Genomic DNA, 22,977 nt, shown 5'->3' with positions numbered 1-22,977 from the left:
GCATATGATATGTGATGAATAATTCATATATCAAAATTGCACATCTGAACCTATCAGAATAATACTGTGATCTTACCATAAGTTTTCGCAGTGTACACTACTGCTATCATTTCATATCTTAACATAATATGCTCAAACAAAATAAAAATAATAGTTCACTTAATAAGCATAGAGTATTACCATATACTCTTTTAAAAGCTATGTACCGAGCCCCGCCAGGCTCGGCTCGGCGATTGAGCATTGACCTAGGATCCAGGAGATCAAGGTTGGATTCCTAGTCAAGGCACATGCCCGGGTGCAGTCTGTGTTCCTGGTCGTCGGGGGCATGCAGGAGGCAGCCGATCAATGACGACTCTCTCGTCAATGATGTTTCTATCTCTCCCTCTCCTTTCCTCTCTCTGAAATTAATAAAGACATATTAAAAACAAAAAGCTATGTACCAACATAAATACTGTTGAAGTTTCTGTGATTATGCTATTTAATAAAGGTCAACACTTTATTTAAAAATTTTCTGCTTCTGTTAGCATAAGACCTTATCAATTTTTGATTTTTATAGAATACGTAAATGTAAGAAACACATAGAAGCAACAGGACGCTGTGTGCAGGAGCTGCCCTTTGCACATGGCTCAGTCTGGACAAAAGGTGTTTTGCTTGAGCTGCGATCATCACAACAGCCCCACTTTGCATGTGCTGCTCTTGTTTTCCTTGGGGTGGGGTGGGGTGGTGGTCTGTGCAGAGCAAGTGTTTCGTGGCCTGGTGGTTTCTAGGCCTCAGAGCAGGCCATCATTTGTCTCTTGCCTGGACTAATTCTGAAATGCTTATGGCTCCCATAGTGTCCCCAGCCTTTGGCTCTTCCTGCTGCGTAAGAAGGCATTTCCTTATTCTTTCTAGAATCCATTTGATTGTTTTAAAATTACGCTTTCAGGAAAAATTCAGATGTTGGATTCCTTCATGTTTACCTTAGGATCTCTGGTGACAGAAAAAACGGTAACTCATTTGACTCAACAAGAGGTGAGTGGCAAATAGCAAAACAGATAGTAGTTGCTGTAGAAACGCATAGAAACTGACCCCTGCTTTGTTCCTTCCCCATCGATGGCTCTCTCCAACTCGGAACAGGCTCTGAAGACTCTGAACAGCATTTTGCAAGCCGTACCTTGGGAAGAGAGAAAACAGCTCTCCCTGTCAGAAGGCCCCAGACAGCTCCTGTAAGTGACCTTGTACTCCGCTGCGTGATGGTGATGTCAGGCGAAATCCCTCTGCTGTGCTCCCCAGCCTGTCCTCAGGCTGCTGCTTCCTCCCCCTTCGGGAAGTGCTTCGCACCTATAATGGGTCGAGCACCGTGCCAAGGCATGAGGGAGGGCCGATGAAAAAAGCCAGACTTGGCGAAGCTCTTCCTTTTTAGTAATACGGGCTTTGGATATTTTTTTTCCGTCAAGTTTGTGACATAAAGTGCATTCTTGGGCTACAGATAATTTTTTCACTGTCAATGTGAACTAAATAAGTTACTTGTGGGAGAATGTTGAGGACAGATCCTGCTGGTAAACAGCTTGGCTTCAAATCCTGATTTTGCCATCTGTGCTCACTGCATCATCTAGAGCACAGTCTTAACCTCACTGTACCTCAGTTTGCTTGCCTGTAAAATGGAGCCAACATTAATACCTGATTGATAGTTGTATACCAGTGGAATCACGCAATCCATTGAAAGTGATTAGCACATTCCCTGGTAGAGAACAAATATCCAAAGGCTACCAACTATTAACTATACCAATAGGGCATGGACTTTGTATTGCTTTTCTTTTCTTTCTTTTTTTCTTCTTCAAGATTTTAATTCTTTTTTTTTTAAATTTATTTTTATTGTTGAAAGTGTTACAGGTATCCCATTTTTCCCCCCAATTGATCCCCTCCACTTCACTCCCACCCCCTCCCCAGGCCTTCACCCCGTTATTGTCTGTGTCCATGGGTTATGCATATATGCATATAACTTCTTTGGTTAATCTCTTCCCACCCTCCACCCCTTCCCTCTTTCCTCTGAAATATGATCGTCTCTTGCATGCGTCAATGTCTCTGAATCTAAATAGTTCGTCAGATTCTTCTATTCATTAGCTTCTTCTTAAAGAAGACCCTTCAGCATTTCACATAGTATTGGTCTGGTGGTGATGAACTCCTTTAGCTTTTTCTTATCTGTGAAGCTCTTTATCTGACCTTTAATTCTAAATGATAGCTTTGCTGGGTAGAGCAATCTTGGTTGTAGTTCCATGTTTTTCATCACTTTGAATATTTCTTGTCACTTCCTTCTGGCCTCCAAAATTTCTGTTGAGAAATCAGCTGACAGTCCTGTGGGTGCTCCCTTGTAGGTAACTAACTGCTTTTCTCTTGCTGCTTTTAAGACTTTCTCTTTGTCTTTAACCTTTGGCACTTTAATGATGATGTGTCTTGCTGTGGGCCTCTTCGGGTTCCTCTTGTTTGGGACCCTCTGTGCTTCCTGGACTTGTAAGTCTATTTCTTTCCCCAGGTAGGGGAAGTTTTCTGTAATTATTTTTTCAAATAGGTTTTCGATTTCTTGCTCTATTTCTTCCCTTTCTGGCACCCCAATAATATGAATGTTGGGCCTCTTGAAGTTGTTCCAGAGGCTCCTTATGCTATCTTCATATTTCTGGATTCTTTTTTCTTTTTGCTCCTCTGGTTGTGTGTTTTTTGTTTCCTCATGTTCCAAATTGCTGATTTGATTCTCAGCATCCTCTACTCTACTGTTGACTCCCTGTAAATTATTCTTCATTTCAGTTCGTGTAGCCTTCATTTCAAATTGGTACTTTATTATGTTATCGATTTTCTCTGTTATTTCCCTAATAGTATGCTTAAACATCCTTATAAACAAAATTCTGAACTCTGTATCCGTTAGCTTGCTTGGATCTATTTCATTTAGTTCCTCTTCTAGAGATTTCTTCTGTTCTTTCCTTTGTGACATGTTTCTTTGCCTCCACATTTGGCTGCTTCCTGGTGTTTGTTTCTATGTATTAGGTAGAGCTGCTATGTCTCCTGGAATTGGTAGAGTGGCTTTGGGTAGTAGGTGTTCTGTAGGGTCCAGTGGCTCAGCCTCCACAGTCACCTGAGCTGAGCCTTCTAGGTGCTCCCCTGTGTGGGCTGTGTGCACTGTCCTGTTGTAGTTGAGCCTTGGTTGCTGTTGGTGTCACTGCGAGGAATTGACCCCCAGGCCAATCAGCTGTGAGGACCAGCTGCAACTATAGCCAGAGAGCTGCTGTGCTGGAGACACCCCTATGGGGAGGATTTACTTCAGTGGAGCTTTGGTGTTCAGCTAGTACGCCCCATGAGTGTGTCACTCATGGATGCGGTAGGGTTGTAATCCAGCGTGGTCGAGTCTGACCACCAGGTGCACTGTCTCTGGGGCCTCCTGGGAGGTGCAAAGTCAGCCTGTGCCAGTGCCTTGCCCAGGGCCACCCAGCCTGAGCTACACAGCAAACCGTAGTTGGCTGCTACTTGTGCTGGGCTTGGAGGTGTCCAGGAGAGGCCAAGCTATGAGCCAATGCAGCTGCTGCTAGTGCCAGGCCTGGTGCCGCTTATCAAGCTGTATGGGGCCCGCTGCTGCTTGTTTGAGAGATTTTAGGAAAGTCCTGAGCATGAGGCTCCAGAGGCCACTTGCACAGAAAAGCCCCTGGAAATGGCCTGGATGAGCAGCAGGTGGGGAGGGGCGGGGCCTCCAGGAATCACGGGGCGGGGCCAAAGGTGTGAGTCAGGTGCTGGCGACTCAAATATGGCGCCTGCTGCCGGCTGTGCCGGGAGGACTCGCCAAAGGAGCCATGGCCTCCGCCAGCCCTTCTGCCCGGGAGGAAGCCGCCCCCCCACCTCTCACCCGGATCTCAGGCAGGTTAGTTCCTCCCCGAGTGTCCCAGGTCCTTTCCGGCCGCTCCCCGGCGCTGGGCTCAGAGGGAGCGTCCGAGTGAGTCGGTGCCGGGCCCTTTAGGAGGAGCTGCTGGGGCTCCCGGAGCCTCCGCGTCCCTCAGGGACAGTCCCTGCTGGTTTCACAGCCCAAAGGTGTGGGGACTTCTCTTCCCTGCCCTGGGGCCCTGGGCTGGGGCCTGCTGAGGGGCTGGGACCCTTCACTCTTCTGGGAAGCCTCCGCCCCCAAGATGCCCTCCCAGGTTTAACTTGCGGCACCGGGTGTGGGCCTGCGGCCGCCTCTCAGAGTTTCAGCCCTGATCCGCCCGCGTCTCTGCCCCTCCTCCCGGTCTCGATGCTTCTTCAGTTCCCTGGTTGTAGGGCTTCTGTTCAGCTGGATTCCAGGGGGTTCTGAGTGATGATGGCAGTTCTGTATTTTAGTTGTAATTGCGGCGGGTACAGCTGTTACCTACACCGCCATCTTTGTTTCTCCCTGTATTGCTTTTCAAGTGATGGATTTTTTCTGTGTTGCTGCTCCAGTCACAATTGTGTAGCTTTGGGACATTGAAAGTTGGAAGTAAGGTTGTAATGTGTGACCATGGGAAGAGCAACACCAGCCCCCTGTTTTGAAATTGAACCTAAAACTATTACTGTGAGCTGACCACTGACTGGCATTGATGATGTCATTGTGGCGTGCAATCCTCATGTGACATGCAATCCTCATGTGACGTGCGATCCTCATGTGATGTGCAATCCTCATGTGACATGCAATCCTCATGTGACGTGCAGCCTTGACTGGGCACGGAAAGGCGACCTGGTTGACCAGAGTGTAGGCCTCAAATAGGTGACTGGGGAGCATGGAGCTCATTGCTGTCATGTTTGTCCATTTAACTAGTCTGCAGTATAGTTTTTCTAGTGAAGTTTTCCTAAAAAATATTTATTGAATACATTAGTGAAATCATTATTGAGTTTTTTTAATCCTCACTTGAGGATATATTCTTATTGATATTTTAGAGAAAGAGGAAAGGGGAGAGAGAGACAGAAACATCGATTGGTTGCCTCCCGAACGTGCCCCACCCGGGATTGAACCCCACAACCTTTTGGTGCCCAGGAGGACACTGCAACCAACTGAGCCACCCGGCCAGGATGAAATCATTATTCTTCGTGGTGTATTTAGTATTGGAGATTAGCTGACTGGAGTTTTCTCCTAAGTTTTCAATTCAGTTCTATGGTCCTACCTTATTGTTTGTATGTGCTAGAAAGTCTGGAATATTCTAGACTTTGGGTAAAATATGCAAGCATAAAATTAAGCAGAACTCTCAGTGGTGCTGTTTTAAAGCTTCTATTTAATAGTAACAAATCAATAATTTATTATGAGAAACTGAAGTACTCTTAAGATTTCTTAACAAATCTGTTCTTTAAAATGGGAGTTATTTTAAACATTAAAAAAAATCCTACATCACACTTGTTAGCATTTAATTAAAATTGCTAAATACAGATGCTCCTTGACTTATAGTGGGGTTATGTCCCAATAAACCCATCGTAAATTGAAAATATTATAAGTCGAAAATGCATCGAATACACCCAATCAAATGTGCTTAGAACACTTATGATAGTCAAAAGTAAGGCACAATCATCTAATACAAAGCCTATTTTAAAATAAAGTGTTGACTATCTCATGTAATTTATTATGCATATGGTTTTTGTGCCATTGTGACTTCAAAAAATCATAAGTCAAACCATTGTAAGTTGGGGGCAGTCTGCGTGCAATAGGGGTCTGTGTTAGTTTCAATAATGTAATAATCCTGTTATACCTGTAATATAATCAGTTTTTTAAAAAAGTTAAAAAAAACTCACTGGAAAGACTCACAGCACTTATTGTTAATATTTCTTCTGGATGTCAAAATATGTAAAAAATGGGCACACATGCTCACAAAGTTGCTGAATTACAGAATTACAAAATTACAGAATCTTAACATTTGATGAATCATCAGAGATCATCAAATTGAATTCACTTTACAGAAGGAGAAATAGAAACACAGCTTTTTTTTGGAAAAAAAAAAAAGTACATTTATACAAACTTGAGAAAATTTTTCCATAAAAATCTATTTTTGACATTGAGAAAAATGTTAATACTGAATTTGAAATAAGTAGTTTCAAAAATATAAATCTTGGTTTAAAATTTTAATGCCAATATAGTGAAGTTTTGCCTATTTAGGTTCATTTCAATAAAATGCAGTTTATCTAAATGTTTTTCAGGAAAGATTTTGCAAGGACAATCTTGACTGTGGGTGGTAAGAAATGTTTAGCATTTTAAATATGAAAATATTAAATATTGGACATTAGGGGTTTTATGAGCATCTTGGAACTATGGGAAATAAATTATGGCCAAACTGAAAATAGGAATTAGGATATTGGTTTGTCATTTATTATGAGAATTTTCAGCATGTTGAAAACCATAAAGAGTAATTAATGAATGCTCATTTACTCACCAACCAACTTCATCAGATTTTATCATTTTGCCACATTTGTGCTCTCACGCCCCCCTCCATTGGTAGACGTAATCTTTGACTTGTGCTTTTCATTCCTCAGTATATATTTTTTTACTTTTACACTATGTATTCAAAAGAAACATACATTATTGTTTTGCAAATTTTAAAAGCATTTTATAAATCTCATTCTGTTGTACATATCCAGCTGCAACTTTCTTCTTATCTTTAAAACTATTTGAAATTTAAACATGTTGGTATATGTAGTTTTTATTTACCTGCTGTGAAATACCACAATCTTGAGATTTAATTTTTGTAGTAGAAGTATTTTCTAAAGGCTATTTGATGAGCTGCTTTTGATGAATGTTTTAATATATATAACATAAAATGCAGATATATTATTTATTTAAGATCTGTTACATGCTGTTTAGACCTACTGTTTAGGTGTTCTCCTACTATTTCTTAAATATTGAATTTAAATGATTATAATTACTCCAGGATACATCTTGCTGCTTAAAAGACACAATACTAGGCTCCTAAGATGGAATTTCTTAGAGCAAATGCTGATCTTTGGAACTCATTTCTTCCTTTGCTTTGAGCCCAGAATTACCCATGTTTTTAATCTCTAGATTACAACCAGCAGGTCTCTCTTTCTGAAGCATTGTGTAGACTGACAACTAAAACATCAAGGAATGACCTTGTCCGTCAGTGGTTTGAAGATGATGTCATTGCTGAAGCTTTCAAAAATATTAAGGATCGTGAATTTGAGACGGTGTGATTCCTGGTCCTCAAAATCCCATCTAATTTGTACTTATTAAGCATTCTCTTAGTACTTTCCTGGGCTCAGGGGAGGGTTTTTTTTTCCCCCTTAAATATGATTAAGTTGCCATTCTTGAACTTTTCGTTTCCCACTTATGTGAAGCAATTTGAGGACAGTACAAACAATATTGTAGGTCAAATATGGGGATACAGGCAGGACTTCTTTATGGGTAACGTAGAAATGACCTATGTGTGAATTTAATGGATTCAGTCAGAGAAAATGTGAGGCAGGGGAACAGCTTTTCAAGGAAACTTGAAGAGTTGGAGGAGTAAAGAAAGTGAATTTCAGCCTTGCAGAGAGCAGCCGGTGTAATAACAGGAGGCTGTTAATTGGCACCCTGTGCGGTAGTGCTGGAGGAGTATTATGGGTGTTCGTGTTGGGAGCCATTGAGCTGCTCCAGTTTGGAGGAACAATAATTTTCAGTGTCTCCCATGAGCCTGGGTTCACTGCAGTTGTCTTCTCAAGTTGCACTAAAATAGCTGATGGTTTTGTTGCATACTCACCTTCATCTTAAAGTAGCTAAAATGTTTTCCCTCTTGGAAAAAGTTCTGAAAATGAGGGTTAGATACTTAGGGAAGGGAAAAATTATTTATAACTGTGTTCATGTTGAACTAGGCTTTTTGGTTTGAATGGCTGTGCAGTTGGGATTCTATTAATCCTCAATGAGGATATTTTCTTCCATTGATTTTTAGGGAGAGTGGAAGGGAGGGAGGGGGAGAGAGAGAGAGAGGGAGAGAAACATCCATGTGAAACAGACACATCGATCTAATCCATTGCCTCCCGCACATGCTCCGACCAGGGTCCCGGGGCTAGGGATCAAACCTGCAACCCTGGAATCGAGCCTGTGATCCTTTGGTGGGCAGGCCGATGCCCTAACCACCGAGCAACACCAGCCAGAGCTAAATATATTATTAAATATATTATATTTGACTCTGAGCCTATTGCCAGACCTGTAATAGTCAGGATTCAATTTGATCTAAATGGAAAGACCATGAGCCCCTGGAGTGCCACCTCCCTGATTTATAAGTATTTTGATATTTGCATTTTGGCAAGTTGACTTTCGAGAAACCCAAGTGTCCTCATCTGTAAAAATGGAAATGAAACTGACCTCAACACTGGGAGAATTAAATGAGAGAAAATGAAGGTGCCAGGCATGCTGTAGACACCCAGATATTAGTTTATTTTCTCCTCCGTGGTGTTCTCTCATCTGCATGGAAATTTGATGAAAACAGGACAAAAGTAATTATCTTGGTTTTCAAGTCATACCCCACACCCTAGAGTCATCAACTCCTTAATCGAACCACTTTTATATTAAGGCTTACATTACTGTTGTCTATTTAGTGCTGAATGTAGGCATGGAATGTAAGGACTGAGTACAACATCCAGTCCTTCCAACTAAAGGGACAAAAACCTAGATCAGAGTAGAGTCTCTTTGGCTTTTGAATTTTGGAGGCAACAAATGTACCTTCCTAATAGATGTTGGATAGGAGAACTCTAAAAATACTCTTTATTTTTAGAACATACACTGGGAGAGAAAACCCAGGAAGTAGTGGGGTAGAGTATTCTGGGTAAGGAAAACTGGCAGGTGATAATATACCCAGGTAAACCCAAAGTCAATGAGTTTTATGGCTTTGTGGTTGGCTTGTGCTGGGCAGATGTTAGGGAGATGGATACCCAGTGGGTTAGTCAAATATTGTCATCCAGCTCATCAGTAAGATGTATTTCTATTCTCTTCTAACCAAGGGAAACATAATTGTACATGTAACTACACTTCCCTCAGCTGAAAATCTCCTGGTTGGGGGATTCCTTCTAGAACATAGATCTGGAGCCTCCTTTTTGTGACACAAAGTATTGTTTTAGTTAACATATAATATTGAATCCTCATGAAGCCTGTGATATTACTAGATCTTGGAAATTTAGAGGCAAACACTGGCCTCTGCATGCTGGTGAGGGTGGTACTATTTAAGACATCTTGATGTTCTATTAAAAAGTTTGCATTATTTACTTTGAAGGACAGTAGACTGTTTCTCAATTACCTAAACAACAGACTTGGCGACCAAAGAAGGTAAGATATTTCTCTGAGCATTATTTTATTGACTAGCTTATTCTGAAAAGATCTAATATCAGAAAAATCTAGGATCTGTTTTATTTTATTTTAGGACAGACTATAGGATACATAATTTACTGAGTACTACTGAGTTATCCATTGAGTAAAAAACTCGGAAGATTAGAGATATTCTGCCTATTCATTTGTGTGTTTAAAAATAATCTCTATCAGTCTTTTAGCGTATTTATGATTTGGAATATTTCTAACAATCTTCTGGGAAGATTTTATGAGGAGTGATTTCCTACAGACTTGAGGTCACTAGAGATAGGTGTATTATGGACAGTAAATCCTTGATGAGAAGATATTTGCTAAATTCACTCCTTTTATTGGGAATTTTGCCAAGCGACTGGGCAGAGATAATAGTACCAGTAAACTTGGCTTGTAGACTGCCAGATCGGAGACTTGAAATTTAGCCACAGTAGATCTCCATTTGCAGGTCTGAGATCCCTTTTCATACCTTGTACAAAGAGGCTTGATGGCGTGCCCTAGTTATAATTGCCTGTTTGTAGAACACCTGTAGGTTGGGCTTGGGTTCCATCCATATTTTTACTTTTTAATTGTGAAGTGTTTTACAGGGTCTATTCATTTCCGTGTGTTGCTGCTTTTGCTGATGGGCATGAGGTATGTTTGTATTTCTTGGGGGCCGTGAGGGTGGTGTGTAACGAAACCCATGGTTAGGTTTACTTAGGCCATGCTGCTCTTGCTACTCAGAAGGGCTCTTTATAAAAGGAAGCCCACTTCTTGTAGAGGCCTCAACTCTGAAGCTCATTGTCCCTTTCCCCATCTTTCATACTGTAACTGGGGTGCATTACCAGTAAGTTTAAGTATCCTACTGTTACTACTAGATCAACAGATTTTAGGGCATACAGGTGCACATGAGGTCAATTACAGGAGCCTAGCCTTATTTTACTCTGTTAGTAGTTAACGATATTCATGCCTAGATAAAGGGAAAAGGGCAATTTTCTACACAGTTGATGCTTCCTACTCCATCCCCAGCACTTGGGGGCACTTTCCCTTTTTTCTAGGTAATTCTAATTTGTACTTTATAGTTCAAAATTGAGCAACCTCTTTCTACTACTTCCTTTGGTTTCCAGAGGAACAAGGTCCTTCATGTAAAAGTGTCCCAACCTGCAACATCTCAATTTTGGTGTAAAATCTTCAAAGATCTCTGAACCTTGACTCTGTTGGCGGTTTCCTGGACCATGTCCTCAGAATGTCCTAATAAACCATTTCTTTGTTTTGGATTCAGAACCCCCTTCTAGGCCTCTGTGAACTACATCTGCAACTCATGATTACACTACAAATTTCTCTCTAGAATTGGTTTTGGTAGCTTGATTCCTATATCTAAATTCTATTTTTCCTTCTAATTATCTGGGGAGTCCAATCTCTGTTTGGTTTGTCTTCTTTCTTGGACTTCTGAATTTCTATCAGCTACAATCAGGGCCCTTACACTGGCTTCCAGGAACACATTGTGAGTTAAAACCTTTATTCAACTCGATAGATATAAGAAAGTTGGTATGTGTGATGGAAAGGTGTCCAAGAAATACTATTTATTGGAAAACCAGGTGTAGAATAGTAAGTCTAGTGCTTGCTTCATTGCTGTGGAATAAAGACTCTATATGTCCTGATATATGTCTACAACAGGTCTGGGAGAAAACAAAGACATTGTCAGTGGTGCCTATGGGAAGTCGGGGCAGAGAAGGAGATGTTTGCTGTTTCTTTAAACACCATACTGTTGGACTCTTTCTCTTTACTATAAGCATATTATATTTTATAATAATTAAAATGAAGAGTATTTGAAATCTTTAAGTCTTAGCTCTGTTCTAATAGATGATAAGTTAAAAGGCAAATAACCACTTATATTTGGTCCCAGTACTTCCTTCGCTAGAAGTTTCCATCCATATGCACTGTGGACTGTTACTGCTGAAACATAGAATTGCTGTCTCTGTGACTTCACTAGGAAAAAAATTTGTGTGGACAGAGTCATCTGGCACATGTGAACATCTATTAAATAGTAAGGGATAGTGGGTCATTTTTTTCCTTCAGAAATAGCTTAGTTGTATAAAACCAAGGCCTCTCTTTTGTTTTGCAAAAATTAGTAAGGCAATAAAAAGGACACCCTATAATATTGGGGTAGTGTTTAAGAAAAAGCAGAACTTCTGTTTTTAATGAGAAAATTTTCATCTGACCCTTTGACATGATATTTCTGTGTATAATTTATGCTGAAATTATTTCTTACAGATGAGAAAACCAGCAGATGAAAAATTAGAGGAATTTTGGATTGATTTCAACCTAGGAAGTCAGAGTGTAACTTTTTATATAGATAATACCAAGGTAATTACATTTGATTTCTATTTAAAAGCACTTAGAGATTGTTCATATGCAAGTATGTGTTATGTGCTCATGAATTTCACTTATTTTTTTCCCCAAGAGTGCTCTGTGGGATTCAGTAAGACTTTTGAAGGAAGCAGTGATTAATTTCAGCATAATAGGTAAGATGATAAATTATCAGAGTATTATTTCTGTTTATAGTTGCAGCATACACTTAGTTAATTATAGAGTAGACTTTGTGCCTTAGAGTGGACATGTGGTGGAAGGAGCATTGGGCCCAGGACCGGGATGCAGGGGTACAAGACTGGTGACTCCTTCGCTTTGTGACTTTGGGATTTAGTTACTTGCCTGGCTTTCTCACTGTAAAAATGATTTAGTTTTTAAAAAAATGAAAAGTAAAATTACTGTGTGATCCAGCAATTCCATTTCTTGGTATATATCTGGAATAATTGAAAGCAGGACTTGAAGAGATATTTATACACCCCTGTTCATTGCAGAGTTGTCAAGAGGTAGAAGGAACCTAAGTGCCTATCAGTGAATGGATAGATAAACAAAAATGGGGTGTATACATACAGTGGAATATTATTCAACTTCAAAAAGGAAAGAAATTCTGACACATGCAACAACATGGATGAACCTTGGCATTACTCTAAGTGAAAAAAGCCAGCCATGAAAGGACAAATACTGTGTGATTCCACTAATATCAGGCATCTGAAGAAGTCAACCTGATGGAAATGGTAGAATGGTGTTTACCAGGGTCTGTGGGAAGGGAAATAGGGAGCTGTTTGATGGGTACAGTTTCAAATTCACAAAATAAAAATGTCCTGGAGATCAGTTGTACATATATACATATATATATATATATGTATATATATATGTATATATGTATATATGTATATATGTATATATGTATATATATACACACACATATACACACACACACACACACACACACACTAACAATATATACCAACACTATCAAACTGTACACTTAAAAATGGTTAACATGGTAAATATTATTTTTTGTACCATAATTTAAAAAAAAGAAAGATTTAGTGCCTGTCTTTCCCTTCCCACAGATTTAGAGCAATTGTCAATGAGTTTATGTGGGTATGTGCCACCTGTATCTGAATACCATCCCTCTGACTCCACCCCTTAAACCTCTGTGACTCACCTTTCTTCTCAGATTGATAGATAGGGCTGAGGGGCATGAAATCAGGAGTGATCCTTTTCTGGGTGGCTGCAAGTAACCTGTTATTCCAGTTCAGCATTTCAGCTATAATCATACTTGAACATCAATCAGGATTCCTGAATTGGGTCTTTAAAAAACAGAGGGATGTTAGGAAGGTGGGGGGAGGTAGAAGTGGACAAAGGAGGGATAAATGGGGATGAAAGACTTTGGGTGGTGAGTACATGATGCAGTCTGCAGATGATATTTTGAATTGTACACTTGAAACCTGTATGGCTTTACTAACCAATGTCACCCCAGTAAATCCAATAAATAAATAAGTTATAAATGAACAACAACAACAAAATAATAAAGTGACATTTTTGCAAATAACAGTATATATAACATTTTTCCAATAATTGGGTTTAGTAAAGATTTAAAATGAAATGTTATGTGATTATATGGATATTATACTTCACTTCTTTCCACAGAGGGTTTAGGTCAGCTTGCATAATTATTCCAGAATGACAGAAATGGAAAATTGGAACCACAGACAAGACTAAAAATGTCTGTCATGAAGGCTAGTATAGTCCGACGTGGAGATTCAGATTTGGTGCTTAGCTTCTTGAAAGCAGGGTGAAAAGTGAAACATAATCTGTAACACAATCCTTTCTCATCATACAAATCCTGGAGAGAACAAATTCTTCCTAGCCTTGAACTCTAACCGAAGGTTCTCCCCTGGGACCACTTAGGATAAGGTAATCCTTCCTCAGCCCCGAGCTCCCCTTGCTGGAATTTTTTGTGTACATGAGCTAACTTCATTATTCTGTTAAATGATAACTTTTGAAAAGATGAAATCATGATCCTCATATAAATATTAAGTGAACGTGAGTTGAAGATTTTATTTAATTCACTAATTAATAAGGAAATCAGTGAGATGTAATAACCAGTTCAGAGGAGAATTCAAAACCCCACATATATAAGCAACACTGAAATGAACTTACAAATAGATTTAAAACTAGACAGTTGCATTCACAGATACAGTTAATTTTAATTTCTAGGGACAAGAATAATTTTTATTATTATCAGTTTTCTACAACTCATAGATTTGTAAAATTGCTCAGAGACAATGAAAAGTGCAGATAACCCAGAGGGGATTCTAGAGAGGCACCCAGGAACTTTTTGGCTCATTTCAGTATGTTTCACAGTTTTCTGTATTCTTCTCAGTGCTTGTGAGAATTTGTTCTAATGTGCAAGAATTTTTACTTTCTCCTTTAGGATGTTGTAAGGAAAAGAGGGAAACTTTAGGATGGGTAGGTGAGGCAGTAAAGCACATGGCAGAAGAGGAGGAGAGACTTTTCCAGTGAAGCTGTGGGGGGAATGAAGGAAAAGATGAAGAGAAGGGAACCTAGATTTTGGAGCTATAGGCATAGCAACCACAGTTACCATCTGAGGAGCCAGGCAGTTGGAAGCACTGAGAGAGAGTGTAAAAGAAAACTGTATACTCACAACACTTCTGACACCAGAATGTATAGAGTTTTTCTCACATTATCGGTTCTGATGGTAACTACCTGGAGATAGCACAGACCCCACAGGTTGAGAGTTCAGTTCCATAAGACTCCCCCCACTAATCTTAAGTTCCAGTGTTATCAGAGAGCTGCTTGAGTTGAAGGGGCCTCTCCCCTCCTTGACTCTTGTCACACTTGTGGAAAAGAATTCAGACGAGTGACAGAAAGCAAACCAAGTGAATTCATTAAGGAAGGAAAGCAAGCAAATTTATTAAGAATACACTTGGCATAACACACAAGTGGGCAACTCAGCTAGTCTGAGTGCCCCACCTGATGGGGGTTCAAGGGTTTTATACTTTCTCCCCTATAGCTTTCAAGGTTCCCCTGCCAGATAGACTAGATTTCAAGTACCCCTTTTACATTGTTGCAGCTTTTCCCAGAATTTATGAGAACATCTGGTGGTTTTATCTTGACAAGTCCCAAGAGTGCTGACTTCCTTGTTCAGTGGGTGAGATAAACTCCCCTTTTTCCCCTCCCTTTTCCCTCCTTCTGCCCTAGTAGCTATATATCCTGCCACATTCCTCCCTCAAGTGACACCATCCAAATGCTTTTGGGGTTTTTATTATTTGTTCCCCAGACTTCATCTGGTCTTGGGTTTAGCTGGCACAAATGTCATTAATTGGGTCTTTGTTCTCTATTTTCCCAAGTCAGGGTGATTTAAGCTATGTATTCTCTGGTTAAGGAGGAAAGGTATAAACCATTTACTCTCAAGTGTCCTTGGTTGGGGACGATAGGTCTTGTGATTGACAAGCAGGCTGCATGTTGCCTAAACTGTTTGGCCTTGTTTAATTTTCTTGCCTCAGTTTCCTCATTCCACTTGCCCAGGAATTTTCCTAGCTTCCTATTGTCCTGCCACACCAGGTGGCAACCTGTACTTCTGACCAACTAGCTACAAATTGAGGGTTCCTGCAGCCTCCTTCTCAAGTTTGATAATTTGCTATAATGGCTCACAGAACTGGGAGAAACACTTAAGTAACCAGTTTATTATAAAGGATAATATCCTTTATTATTGTTTTCTTAGTTTAAGTTCCTGAACTCCAAACCTTGCTCCTGTAATCATTTGCAGGAACCAACTTGCCAAAGTTAATATTCTATATACTTCATTAATATATCACATTTCTGTGAGACTGTAATTTACAAAGTGCCTCACAGCATCTGAAGGAGATGGGTATTATTTTCTATTTTTATAGCCAAGGAAACTGAAGACTGTAGCAAACTCTCCAAACAACACCTTAGTTTCATATGCAACTTCTTGCTAAGGAATTGGCAATGTTTTAGTAGTATGTTGAGTGCTTGGTGCAGCCCTCAGGTAATTTCTTCCGACTCTTGTATGTCCTTGTATGTTTGTATTGAGCTCTACAGCCCAAACAGATGTTTACTTTTTTAGATATTGTTTGAATGACTTCGGTTACAGTGTTTCATAGATGTTTCCTACAGTGATTAGATGTCCAGTAAGATTGGTGTTTTGGGGGGTTGCTGAGCTTTTCTCTAGGCCAAAACTGTCCTATAAAAACATAGTGTGAGCCACATATTTAATTTAATATTAAATTTTCATGTAGCCACATTAAGAAGTTTTTAAAATGGACTTATTTTAATAATATACACTTAACCCAATGTACCTAAAATATTTACATTTCAATATGTGATTAACATGAAAAATTGATGAGACATTTCACTTTCTCTTTGTTTTTGTACTAAATCTTCACAAACTGATGGTATGGTATTTTATGCTTATGGTACACTTGGATTTGCTCTAGCCATATTACAAGTACTCAGTAGCCACAAATCTAGATGTAGGCGTGTCTCACTCTTTTTTCCTCTTTCCATGCTCATCAAATTGGGCTGTTAGCTTTGCCTACTCTTTCATAGATTTTTCCTGTTGCTTCCAAATCAGTGTGTACTTATGGTGGCTTATTTTTGGACTCTCCTTGAATTTTGGTCTAAGTCAACAATTTTCAACAATTTTCATCTCATGGCACACATAAACTAATTACTAAAATTCTGCCGTACACTAAAAAATATATTTTTTGTTGATTTGACAAAAAATAGGTATAATTTTGACTGATTTACCGAAAAAAAAAAAAAGTAATTACCTACAGTTTTTGCTTCAGTGACTTTTTAAAAAAAATTAGGTGCCTATACTTGTATATAAGGATTTCTGGTACCAAGAATTAACTAATTAGATGCAACCAATTAGATGTGACCAATAAGATGGAACTCTATTATATGACCTATATATTTATGGTTCAAGACAGGGCATTCACACTGGACGGCTATTGTTGTGTTGGCCGTTGTCATTTATTTATTTCACAACCTGAGGGAAAAGAGATCAGTGCCTCTGACTAAATAGTTAGGTATTGCATGTTTTACAAATTCTTGTGGTACACCGGTTGAAAATCGCTGGTCTAAGCTATTTTCTGTTCTAAAACAATTACTATTTGTCAGTAAAGGGCTGGTGTCCTGGAAGGGGCCCTCAAGGAGACTGTAGTCTGAGAAACAGGCCTGTATCTAGATGTTTCCATTTCTCCTCTTTAAGTGGAGGCTATTGATAGGAAGGTAGATTATTCCATTTTGCATATTGTGAACAGTGACTTTTAATTTGAATTTTAGAAATAAGTGGAATCTGGAAGAGAGAAGGAATGAGAGTGAATGTTGTGCTTAATATATTGGAAAGTAAAATACCTGTTGCATATGATAGCTTTGTATTCACAGAATGCTCTGAAAAATGGATTAAGTTTTAGAAGACAAAAATATCTCCATTGCTATGCTGCTAAGATTACTTTCTATTTCTGCCAGATTAACCACTTAATCATATTGTGTGTGTGTCTGTAAACACACATGTGAATCTAATAAAAATAATTTTAAAGTAACTTTTAAAAATATAATTTCTTTTCAATTACTCATTGCAGAAAAATCTGGACAGTTGCCAAATATCTCAGAGCACTTATTTAAAATGATAAGACTTTAAAATGCAAATTTTCAGTGTGTTGATATGCGTTGGTATATTTTATTTTTTTGCTAGAAACTGAAAGGAAGAAGATGCTCATCATTTGCTTGAAGCCTATTAATATCACAAACAGAGAAGTGAGGAAAATAGAAATCCATTTCGATTTGCAATTCAACATATCACAAGCTTCCATTAAAGCTTTAGGAGAAGACAAACAGGTGGCAGGTTTAATTCTCTTTAATTATTTGACTGTGTTTTAGTATGTTTTCATGTCTCTTAAATTTCCATGTTGGTTTTTTTTAATTGAAATATAATTGACACGTAATATTATACAGTCCTGTGTTTCATAACAACGTTTTGGTCAGTGACAGACTACACAGATGAGGGCAGTCCCATAAGATTATAACGGAGCAGAAAAATTCCTGTCCCCTCGCGACGTTGTAGCCCTCATAACATCATCATAGTGCGATGCATTGCTTCTGTGGTTTGTGGTGATGCTGCTGTAAGCAAGCCTACTGCACAGCCAGTTGCATAAAAGTGTAGCACAGATGCAACAAGCAACAGTAGTGTTCATTTATGATGATGATAGCAAGCAACAGTGTTCATTTATGAATTTACTACACTATATTTTTTATCGTTTCTTTAGAGTACTCTTTCTCCTTATTAAAAAACATGTTTGCTGTGAAACAAAACAGTATGCTGTTACACTGACAGTAACCTCGTACATCTGGTGTTTACTCTGTCTTTTAATTGCATCATTTTATATGTTGTTTTATACAGTAACATGCTGTCGAGGGCTGCGGCCTAAAAGCAATAGCTATACCATATGGCATATTTGTGTAGTAGTTTATACCACCTAGGTTTGTGTAAGTGCATTTGATAATGTTCGCATAACATCAACACCACCTAATGATGTATTTCTCAGAACATAGCCCCGTCATTAAGTGGCGCATAAATTAATCCCCGTTATTAGTTTCAGGTGTAAAACATAATGATTCAATATTTGTGTATGTAGCAAAATGATCACCACAGTAAGTCTAGTTAACAGCCGTTGCCATAAAGATTATTTTTCTTGGCATGAGAACTTTTAATTGACTCTCTTAGCAATTTTCAAATATGTAGTTTTTGTTGATTTCTCCCTTTAGGTCTGTTAATATTTGCTCTGTATAGGTAGGTGTTCCTGTGTTAGGTGGGTGAATATTTTATTGTGTTGTCGGGTTGACCTCTTTATAATGACCTTCTTTGTCTCTTATTATAGTCTTTGTTTTAAAGTCTATTTTGTCTGGTATAAGTATAGCTACCCCAGCTTTCTTTTGTTTTCCATTTTTGTGGAGTATCTTTTTCATCCCTTTACTTTCAGTGCATGTGTGTCCATGTAGAAGGGTCTCATTTATTGTTTTTAAAATCCATTCAGCCACTCTATGTCTTTTGATTGGAGAATTGAATTCATTTACATTTAAAGTTATTGATAGGTACATGCTGATTGCCATTTTGCTAATTGTTTTCTGGCTGTTTTGTATTTCCTCTGTTCCTTTCTTCTCTTGCCCTATTCCTGTGTGATTTGATGGTTTTCTGTAGTGTTATGTTTAGATTCCTTTTTGTACTACTATAGGTCTTTGTTTTGTTATCATGAGGCTTACATAAAACATCTCATAACAGTCTATTTTTAAGTCAATAACAATTTAAGTTTGATTTACATTCCAATGCTCTACATTTTTACTCTTCCCTCCATGGTTTATTTTTTGGATGTTAAAACTCATATCTTTTTATCTTGCGTTCCCTTAACAAAGAATTGTAGTTATAGTTATTTTTACTACTTTTGTCTTTTAGCTTTCATATTAGCTTTAGAAGTAATTATAACATTAGATTATTTACATTAGATTATTCTGAATTTTACTTTATATTTACATTTATCAGTGAAATTTATAATCAGTTATATATATAATTTATTTTAGAGAGAGGACAGGAGAGCAAGAGAGAGAATGAGAGAGAGACATCAATGTGAGGGAGAAACATTCATTGGTTGCCTCGCGCACATGCCCTGACTGGGGATCAAACCCGCCACCTTTTGGTGTACAGAACGATGCTCCAACCAACTCAGCCACACCAGCCAGGTCTATATACTTTCATGTTACTGATCAGTACCTTCTCATTTAAGCTTAGAGTATCCCTTTAACATTTCTTGTAAAGATGGTTTAGTAATGATGAACTCCTTTAGCTTTTGCTTCTCTGGAACACTTTATCTCCAATTCTGAATGACAGCAGTGTTGAGTAGAGTGTTCTTGTTTGGAAGTTTTATTCTTTCAGCACTTTTAATATATTGTACCACAATATATACCACAATAACTTCTGCAAAGTTTCAGTTGAGAAAACTGATAGTGTTAGAGGGTTTCTCTTGTATGTAACAAGTTGTTTTTCTCTTGCTGCTTTTAAGATTCTTTGTCTTCTGTCTTTAACTTTTGACACCTTAGTTATAATGTGTCATGGTGTGGGCCTCTTTGTGTTCCTTTTTCTTAACCTCTTTGGGTTTCCTGAATCTGGATGTCTATTTCCTACTCCAGGTTAGGGACGTTTTCAGCCATTATTTCTTCAGATAAATTTCCAGTCCCTTTCTCTCTTTCTTCTCCTTCTTTTACTCCTATAATGTGAATGTTTGTCCACTTGATGCTGTCCCATAAGTCCCTTACACTGTCCTCACTTTTTTATTCTTTTTCCTTTTTGCAGCTCTGGTTGGGTGAGTTCTACTCCCCTGCCTTGTCTTTGAGTTCACTGATCCTTCTGTTTCATCTAGTCTGCTTTTGGACCTCTGTAGTATATTTTTCAGTTTAGTTACTGTATTCTTAAGGTCTGTGACTTCTATTTGGTACTTTTTAATATTTTTTTATGTCTTTTTTAAAGGTTTCACTGTGTTCATCCATTGTTTTCCCAAGTTTGGTGAGCATTTTTATTACCATTATCTTGAACTGCCTATCAGTTAAATCACTTACCTCCTTTTCATTGAGGTCTTCTTCTGATATTTATTTTGTTTTCATTTGAGACATATTCCTTTGTTTCTTCATTTTTCCTTTACTCTCTGTGTTGGTTTCTATGCATTAGATTAAATAGCCACCTCTCCCAATCTGAAGGAGTGGCCTCATGAGGAGATGAACTTTGTTGCGTAACCTTGCCCTAGCTCTTAGTTTTTTCTCAATTCCATGATATTCCAAGAAGGCTCTTTTATTTTTAGTGGCTCCTAGAATTTGATGTTGTACCAAGAGCTGTCAGTGTCCCAAAGGGGAAGATCTCAGTCAACACCTAGATTCAGGTTGATTGGAAAACAGACCATCAGCCAGCAGCTTTTTAAGTATGTAAATATATACAGTCCTGTGGGACTGTGAGTGTAAGCCCCACTTTTCAGTAGAGCCAGGTGATCTGGAGGTGTCCCCTGGTTAGCTGCTGCAAAAACCAGGGCACTAGATGAGGGTTCAAGCTCCTTTCCAGAAGACATTGGCAAGCTAGAGCAAGACAAAGGGAGAGTGTAAAGATGGTGCTAGCTGGCTTCAGTCCCTAGAGAGTATTTCAGCAAACCTCTAGATGTATGTTAAATTAGATGTGTGCCCCTCAGACTGTTTTAAAATAAGCAAATAAGCTTCTTTCACAGAAAATTTGTGTTCTTTTCAGAGGGTTGCCTCCATGCTGAGCCCTGGGGAAGATGAGTTTGCATGTATGAGCCCTTTAAGAACTTTTTCTCAGTTTGTTATAGCCTGTGGGTTTCATGGACTCAAACACCATTGATTTTCAAAGCTATATATTTGGGAGGCTTGTCTCTCAGGTGCAGGTCTTAAAAGTTGGGATGCCAGATCTGGGGGTTCAAACCCTTTACTCCTCAAGGAGAAATTTGGGGTTTGAGTTCCTTCCTGATTGTGGGTTGCCATGTTAGTGGTAGGATTTATGGTGAGATTGTGTCTCAACATCTCCTGCCTGTTTCAATGTGGGTTTTTCTTGTTCACCTAATCTGTAGGAATCATTCAGCTAGATTTGGTTTTTTTTCCCCAGAAGAAATTGTACTATGGAAGATCAGTGTGACTGTGGGAGGAGGTGAGTTTAGGATATTCCTACCTTGCCATCTTGAACCAGAACTCCTTGTTAGGTTTTGATGTGAACTTTTGCTTAATCAGGAGGATTGATCTTTTGCATATCATGTAATAAGAGTTGAGAGCTTGAGTTCTAATCCCAATTCTTCCTTTTCATGTGTCATTGTCTTAACTATATAGGACACAAAGCTTCTTTGTGCCTCAGAATGCTTTATTTTATTTATTTTGAACAGTTGAAAAATTTCCTAGGATAATAACACCTCCTTAACCATATTTTTCCAGAAGTTCTGAGTCGCTGTAGACTTCTTGTTACTTCTTTATCTCTGAGCTCCTTGAGGATGAAAGGAATCACTAGGAATAGGGTCTCTTTGGGAGTTTTCAACAGTTCTATCTACTGGTCTTATCTTGTGGACGTGATCATAGCCTTGTATAGACCCCTGTGGTCTGTCTCACTGAGTATAGGATTTCCTACTTATATACAAGAGCAAGAAGTCTTTCTCTATCATAGACAATAGGCAGGGCAAAGAAATTTGTGACAAAAAGACATAAAACACTATGGTATGGTCAATAGGGGTCAAATTAATATGTCAGAGATGTGAGGGAGCATGTATCAGGCTGGTTTCCTTTTGGCTTTGAGTTGTATATAAAATCATTTTATACATGCTAAAGTGCTCTGCAAACATAGTTTCCAAAGACTTACCCATTTTATGAGAAGACATTTCATGGGTGAAGATGAGAAATAAAAGTAGAATCAATCAATTAATAAAGAGCACCTCCTCCATCTTACTTCATGAATTGGCCTGACACTATAGGTTTGCCTCCATTCAGAATTGTATGTATTTCCACATTTCACAAGGTGAAAAAAATATTTTGGAGAAAATTGGACTTTGCATGCTGTTAAGCCACAGTTCCTCAACCATGTGGAACTGTGGGAAGCGGTGGGGATGGCGAGAGCCTGCAGTTGGGAACTCACTGAAGACTCACCCTGAGAGTTTCAGTCCCTGAGTAAAGCAGGGATAAAAGTTACAGGGGGTCTGACTTGGGACAGAGGAAGCAAAGGCTGTGCCGACTCCAGGGAAGAAGTGGCTGAAAGGAGGGAAGTGGTCAGCTAGAGCTGATTCTGGAGGGAGGTGGTAGGCAGAGAAGCTGGAAACCATGAAATGATCCTTCAAAAGAGGACAGAAATGAAGCCTGACTTCCAGTTTATCATGTGCTGTTTCTGAGCTTTAAATTTTCCTTAATTTTTTTAAAAAAAGATTACTGGTTTTAGAAGTCATGTGGCTTTTGGCTTGCATTTCAGATATTGTCTGACCAGACAAAAATCTCCTCACAACCTCTTGATAAGTTTGAAAAGGAAGACACTGAGATTCCTATAATCCACGAAAGAGAGACAGGTATATTGGGAAATAACAATTTTATTACTCTGAATTCCCCATAAAAATAATGATAAAACCTTACTCGGAAGAGGTCACTGAAAACCTATGATTACATAAGAATAATAAATGAATTATTGTGCCTTTGGAGAAAGAAAACCTGCTAAGAGCCTTAAATTATTTTCCCCACCTGATACAGTCTCTTTT

The 22,977-nt window shown here is 38.8% G+C and overlaps 1 protein-coding gene across 1 annotated transcript in view; it reads left to right on the top strand.

Annotated features, from left to right (window-relative positions):
- SYCP2L (synaptonemal complex protein 2 like) overlaps positions 1–22,977 on the top strand; it is a 60,877-nt gene that overhangs the window by 9,969 nt on the left and 27,931 nt on the right. Inside the window, exons 7-16 of the mRNA XM_087820723.1 lie at positions 926–1,011; positions 1,117–1,205; positions 6,154–6,188; positions 7,013–7,155; positions 9,216–9,268; positions 9,886–9,931; positions 11,552–11,644; positions 11,742–11,802; positions 17,400–17,542; positions 22,698–22,791. Coding sequence (XP_087676849.1) covers positions 926–1,011; positions 1,117–1,205; positions 6,154–6,188; positions 7,013–7,155; positions 9,216–9,268; positions 9,886–9,931; positions 11,552–11,644; positions 11,742–11,802; positions 17,400–17,542; positions 22,698–22,791 — 843 coding nt within the window. The remainder of the gene's footprint in view (positions 1–925; positions 1,012–1,116; positions 1,206–6,153; positions 6,189–7,012; positions 7,156–9,215; positions 9,269–9,885; positions 9,932–11,551; positions 11,645–11,741; positions 11,803–17,399; positions 17,543–22,697; positions 22,792–22,977) is intronic.

Source organism: Miniopterus natalensis, chromosome 9, assembly GCF_054644295.1.
Source record: "Miniopterus natalensis isolate mMinNat1 chromosome 9, mMinNat1.hap1, whole genome shotgun sequence".
Classification (NCBI taxonomy): Eukaryota; Metazoa; Chordata; class Mammalia; order Chiroptera; family Miniopteridae; genus Miniopterus; species Miniopterus natalensis.
Note: the sequence above shows the minus strand (reverse complement) of the source record. Positions and strands in the feature narration are given on the sequence as shown.